The 6,639-nt window shown below is 42.4% G+C and overlaps 1 protein-coding gene across 14 annotated transcripts in view; it reads left to right on the forward strand.

The window, feature by feature from the left end:
* The window catches only part of Irag1 (inositol 1,4,5-triphosphate receptor associated 1), a 110,684-nt gene that overhangs the window by 78,426 nt on the left and 25,619 nt on the right, over positions 1 to 6,639 (forward strand). For all 14 annotated transcript variants that reach the window (XM_047518281.1, XM_047518280.1, XM_047518282.1 and 11 more), the window contains 3 exons: positions 473 to 596; positions 4,208 to 4,238; positions 6,398 to 6,538. In XM_047518281.1, coding sequence (XP_047374237.1) covers positions 473 to 596; positions 4,208 to 4,238; positions 6,398 to 6,538 — 296 coding nt within the window. The remainder of the gene's footprint in view (positions 1 to 472; positions 597 to 4,207; positions 4,239 to 6,397; positions 6,539 to 6,639) is intronic.

Below are 6,639 nucleotides of genomic sequence, written 5' to 3' on the forward strand. Positions count from 1 at the left end.
TGAATATATATGAGGAAAAATAACTGGAAATGAGACCTCCTGAAAAACTACCAAATAGAGAGTTTTTCCCACTCATTCTTTATAGCCAAACAGCTGACAAGTTTTCAGTTGCCAGAAACCAACATCTGTTCCCAGACATAAGATCACATTTGACACTGTGGGGAATTATGGGAAGAAAGAATTTGGAACAGGTAGACCTAAGTCTGAAGTCTGTCTATGCCATTTACTCTGCCTGTAATCTTGACTAAGTTACTTAACCTTACTGAGACTTGGATAAGTTATCTGTAAGACAGGATGATTTTCTTCTAGCTCACTGGATCTTTGTGATAAATAAGATGATAATTATTAAAGCCCCTGGCATCTAACTAGGGGTTTATAAGTGTTAAAACTCTTCCTGGTCCCCCTGAAAGTAGCTGCCAATAGTACTACTGTGATTTCAGACATTTCATAAGAAAGCACCTTTATTTTCCAGGGCTCCCTTCTGAACTCTCCTCAACTATTGAGGAAGAAGAGTCCAAGAGTGATTTGGATGTCATGCCCAATATTTCTGATGTGCTGCTGCGCAAATTGCGAGTCCACAAGTCCCTCCCTGGAAGGTAAAATCAGAACATGGATTGCAGAAGACCCTGTGTTGGGTGGTGCCTGTGTTAGATTCTAGGAGGGACACAGAGGAGAACTAATCTTCGTTCTTAACCCCTGAAGGGCCACAGTCCAGTGGTCCAGGAAGGGGTTATGAATTCAAAACAAAAAGAATAAGGAAGGCTGAACCTGGGAGTTTCCAACTCAAAGAGTACGTGGGATTCACAGGTGGGCACAGCCCTGAAGGACACAAGGGCCACCAGAGACTCATTATAGAAGAGGGTGGTGGGCTTTGGGACAGGAGAGATGGGTTTCAATCCAGGTACACCACTTACCTATAACTGGGAGAATCCAAGTCTTTTATCTGCATAGATGAAGCAACCACATGAAGAACAATTGCTTGGAAAACCCACCAGACTTCCTCCACTCATGGGGGGTAGTACCTTTGCTTTCTGAGTCTTAGTTTCTGAGGTGTTAAGTACTCTGTCATTGGTGGAGTGTGACACAGGCTAAATGAGATTATGTGTGATCAGGGAGTTGAGACAGGGTTAGCACATAACAGGCCCTTGATAGCTGAGTTAGAAAGTGAACAGTTTGGGTCAGGCACAGTGGCACGTGCCTGTAATCCCAGCAGCTCAGGAAGCTGAGGCAAGAAGATGGTGAGTTCAAAGCCAGCCTTAGCAAAGGTGAGGTGAGACCCTGTCTCTAAATAAAATAGAAAATAGGATTGGGGATGTGGCTCAGTGGTTGAGTGCCCCTGAGTTCAATCTCCAGCAAAAAAAAAAAAAAAAAAAGGAAAAGAAAAGAAAAGAAAGAAGGAAGGAAGGAGAAAAAAGTGAACAGTTTAGTTGTTTGAGAAAGTGAGATTGCTATGAAAATCATGAAATGGGGCATGAATAGAGAATGACGTGGGAGAGAAACATTGAGCAGGGAGTCCAAGAAGGTCTCTGTGATAAGCTAATAAATCTGAGACCTATAAATGACAAAAACAAGATATCCAGGCAAAGATTTCGGTGAAAAATCTTCCAAACCAAAAAAAGTAGTAATTTCAGCAAATGGTGGTGGGAGAAATAGATAGTCACATGCAAAAGAGTGAACTTACAATCCTACCTCACACAGTACACAAAAAAAATTTAACTCAAATGGACCACAGATCTAAGGGTAAGATATAATGCTATAAAGTTCTTCTAATGACTTTTTTTTTTTTTTTTCTTAGTTTTTTTGCAGTACTGGGGATCGAACTCAGGGCCTTGTGCTTGCAAGGCAAGCACTCTACCAGCTGAGCTATCTCCCCAGCCTGCTATAAAGTTCTTAGAAGAAAATAGGAGTAAATCTTCTGGGCCTTGGGTTAGTCCATGGTTTTTTAGATATGATACCAAAAGTACAAGAAAAAAGGTAAAAAAAAAAAAAAAATTGACGAATAGTACTTCATCCAAATAAAAACTCTGCTGTGCTACCAAACAATGCCATCCAGAAAGTGAAAGGCAGCCCACAGAGTGGGAGAAAATATTTACAAATCCTTTATCTGGTAAGGGACTTGTTTCTATATTAAGAGTTCTTAGAATGCAACAAAGACAAATAACCAATTTCTCAAAATGACCAATGATTTAAATAGATATTTAAAGAAGACATACAAGGGGTCACATGAAAAGACACTCGGTCCCTTCAGAGGTGTGTGGTTCTGCCTTCTAGCTACCAATGCCAGTTTACAAGGCCTAGGTCTACATCAGGAACTGGCCTGGCCTGGAACTAGACTTAAATCACACCTCTTTGAATTCCTCCTGTGCCCACCTGTGAATCTCACGTACAGTAAAACAAACCAACAAAATGCATTTGGATGTGTTCAAGAGCAAAAAAGCAGTCAACAAAGTAGTTGTTTGCGAGTCAGTAAAGTAGGAGAATAAAAGAATGAAGTTAGGTTAATTATTTATGAAAATATGCAAATTTCACATAATATGCAGAGCCAGGAGTCAGAGGCATGCTCAGTGAGTTTTGATAAATAGTGTGGAGAGTATGTGATGCTCCACAGGAGGTATGAGGTAAGAGTGTGTGGGCCCTCAGGGGAAAGGGCCCTCTGGGTGGGGCTGTGACCGGGGCTGTAAGCAGAGCACATCTTTGCAGCTGTTTATCTCACGTTCTGCTCCCAGCTGACTTGGTAGCTGTGGGGTCTTGTGGCCTCATCCTAACAGGAAGGCTCTCACAGTCCCTCATGGAGGGTGAGAACCAGCCCCTTGCAGAGATGGCTGACCCTTACCTTTGCTCTCAGGTCCCTCTGCACCCGTCAAAGGGAGGAAGTTGTGTTTCCTGTGAAGCTTATTGATGGCAACCTCTCTTGCCAAGTCCTGTGACGTTGGTTGGACCCCTCCCGGTCTCCCCACCCAGCACAGGAAAGGGCCTGTGCATTATTTACATTAATCTGGGCTTCAGAATGGGGCCAGCTTTAGTTATTAGCAGGAACAGAGGTGGCAGCCACACAGTGTGGGCATGCAGATAAAGGAACTGCTTATTGGGGACAGGCTGCGGGGCCTGCACTAGAGAAGCAACCTCTCAGAAGGACTCCTCTGTGCTAGCTGGGACTCCCTTAACACTGTGCTTCCAGTCATCAGAGGGGCTCACTGGGGAGAAGAACTCAGGATACTCTTTCCTATCTTTAATTCTTTGGCCTCATGGAACTTTGTCACAGTCCTCAAAAACAAAAGGGTCAGACTTTGCAGACTGAGGTAGTCCAAGGAAAAAACTATAACAGCAACTTGGTCATGTACAGAGTTTGTAAATTACAAATGCACTTGCTTATTAATTCCTCACAGCAAGCCTGTGAGTGAATAGTGACAATAGCTAACATTTCCTGGGTACTACTGAATGTGGATGTCATTTAAAAGTTGGCTCTCAGTATTCATGAAGAATTGGTTCCAGGACCCTGCCCCTTCTGTATGGATACCAAAATCTGCAAATTCTCAAGTCGCTTGTTTAAAATAATATAGTGTTTGCATATAACCTACACACATCCTCCAGTGGACTTTAAATCATCTCTAAGTGACTTATAATATCTAGTGCAATGGCAATGTTATGTAAATAAGTGTTATACTGTATTGTTTAGAGACTATAACCAGAAAAGTCTGCACATCTTCGGTACAGACACAATTTTCTCAAATATTTTCAATCTGCAGTTGGTGAAATCCAGGAATGTGGAACCCACAAATATGGATGGTTGCCTGTATTAATAGGCACACACCTATATTTTATATATATATATATGTATATATGTATATATATATATATTCATTATATACATGTATATTCATTATATATCTATATTCCTACTTCTGCAAGGTAGATAATTAGTCAGATAAGCAAGCTAGCACTTACAGAGATTAAATAACTTGTCCAAGGTCACAGAGGTAGAGGTGACATTGATGGAGGACTGACCCCAGTATCTAATGTTTTCCTTCATGCTATCTCTGCAAGGGTCAGAATCCCACAGTAGACAGAGAACACAAAGTATTCCCATCTCACCAACTCAGCTTACTCTGTTCCTGAAAACACATGGTCTGCGGGTCATTCAGAGTCACCTTGTACTTTATTTCCCGGGCTGGATAAAGTTCATATGTGCCTTCTTTCTTTTTCACAGCACCCCTCCACTCACTGAAAAGGAAGTTGAGGTAAGTGATTCAAGTGTTTTATGAAATTGAGTGTCTGCGATTAACTGGGCTTATTCAAAACATCCCTTTCTCCAGCCTCTGGTCCTGACTTTTTTACACAAAAATGAGAATGAGTGACCATGAATAACATGGACATTCATACCCAGCCACTGAACCAACACGATTCCCACTCTTGGCCCAGTTAATGGAGGATTTGGACAAATTTGGTCAGAGGTAAGAAGGTAGTTGGAAATGTCATGTTCCTTCAAGGATTATCTATGTTTTGTAGGTGAATATTTTTGATGCATGAGGTCAGCTAGAAGGCTGCAGAATTATATCAAATTTATTTTTAAAGGAGTAAAAGGTGGTAAGATTTCATGTTTCAAACTTTGGTCTCCAGGGAAAAGGTGCTTGCCTTCTGAGGGCTTCAGCTGCAAGAAAGCCGGCTCAGCTGCCTGTAGCACAGCGGCTCCTGGCTTGACGTTTAGTCTTCTGAGGCCTCCCTGTCCCAAGGTGGGTGGGGAGTGAGCTAAGAGGAATTTGCATTTCATTCTGGTGAAGGCACAGATGGACAAGGAGAACCTCTCAGAGGTGAGACAGTGCAAACCACTGGTGGGGACCAGACAAGCAAAGGAAGACAGACGAAATGAAATGTCTGCCACAGATGCCAACAACAGCCTTGCCCTAGACACACCACTCATAGCTTGAGCACGCAGAGCCGTCCTTTCAGCTGATCCTCCCAACAGCTCTGAAAAGCAGGTGGAGCAGGAATTAAAGAAGAAAAAACTGACCAATCAAATAATTTGCCCAAGGTCCCAGATCCAGTACTTAGTAAAACCAAGATTTGGGCCCAAGTGTTCTTTCTGAATTCAGGACTTGATACCATTAAAGGAATAACCCAGGTACAGAGAATGATGCATTGAGCATTATTCATAGACCATGGAGGCTGAGTCGGACAGAGAATTGGCATCGCAAGGCTGAGAGCTCAAAGCCCACTCACTGACATTTATGAACAAAAGCCATGGGCAGTTGGTTTAATGGCCGAATCCTGTCCTCAGATGTCTTGCAGTCAGCTCCCAGCATGATGGAAGTAAAACAGACTTTGAAAGCAGTCCAAGAATTAAATCCTGACTCCGCCACTCCCTGTCACCTTGTACAAGTTAATGACCTCTCTGGTCTCTTTACCCACAAAATGAGTATATCAGTCCCAGAGGATTGTTGAGGGATTAAATGAAGTAAGATTTATAAACTCATGGCAGTCCTGGCATAACATAGATGTTCAAGAAGGAGTAGTTTTCAATATTGTCATTGTCATCATGTTGAGTCAGTTCAGTGCCTTCAATTCTGTCTGGAGATATCTGCCCACCACAGGTATGTGACATGGACTTCAGAAACTCAGGCAGAGTTAGTGACCACTGGATGTAAATCTGCTACCGCTGGACTCAGGTCAGGCAGATGAAGGCTGTAAAACTGAAGACTCTTCCTCCCTTCCAGTGTGGAGTCCCTCTGTCTACTCTCCCCAGTAGTTTCCTATTTCTCCAGGATTTCCATGTCTGATCAATACCACCTTTTAAAATGTATTCATGAACGCCATGATGCATTTTTGGCATAGAATATTTATTCCAGGAAGCTTATTCTAACAGAACCATACCTGGCCTTATTTAATCCTCTGGCAGATACTTAAAGCTGCTATTGATGCAGGATTTGCAGCACTCAGGCTAGATGCTTGTTGAAGTTTGCCTTAAATCAACAAAACTTAAATCTCAAATGAGGCTTCTTTAAATACAGAGGTTTCATGCAAAAATCTCCAAAATCCCCTGAGCAATAAATCCTAGCATAAATCCAAACTGCTTACACAATCAGCTACACTGGCCTGAATTTAAACCCAAATACAGGATGTTACTTTCTTGAAATCTAGGGGGAAAGCAGAGTGTTATTCTCTTATTACTTTTTGGTAAAATGCATTTGGACTCCTGGTCCCAGAAAGGGCCTGGCATGAACTTGGGGTTACCATTCTCCATTATTTGTGTGGTTTACCATGTGGTGGGTTCCAGTACACATGGCTGCCTTGGTGCCTGTTTCTGGGGTCTGTTGTAAAATGCTTGAGCAAGAAACACCTGCAGCCTTGTTCCCTGCAATAACTCCTCCTAGCACCTCTTCCACACTCTTGTTCCCAACAGAACGTGTTTGTACAACTGTCCTTGGCCTTTAGAAATGACAGCTACACCCTGGAATCTAGAATTAACCAGGCTGAAAGGGAACGAAACCTGACAGAGGAGAACACCGAAAAGGAACTGGAAAACTTTAAAGCTTCCATTACGGTAATTTGTGGAGTCTACTTTAAGGAATACTTGCAGGAGGGACTATCTCCAAGGGTCATGCTAAGTGTCACACATCTCTTAGTCACTAAGTAGAATCTCCT

Source organism: Sciurus carolinensis, chromosome 11, assembly GCF_902686445.1.
Source record: "Sciurus carolinensis chromosome 11, mSciCar1.2, whole genome shotgun sequence".
In the NCBI taxonomy this organism is placed as follows: Eukaryota; Metazoa; Chordata; class Mammalia; order Rodentia; family Sciuridae; genus Sciurus; species Sciurus carolinensis.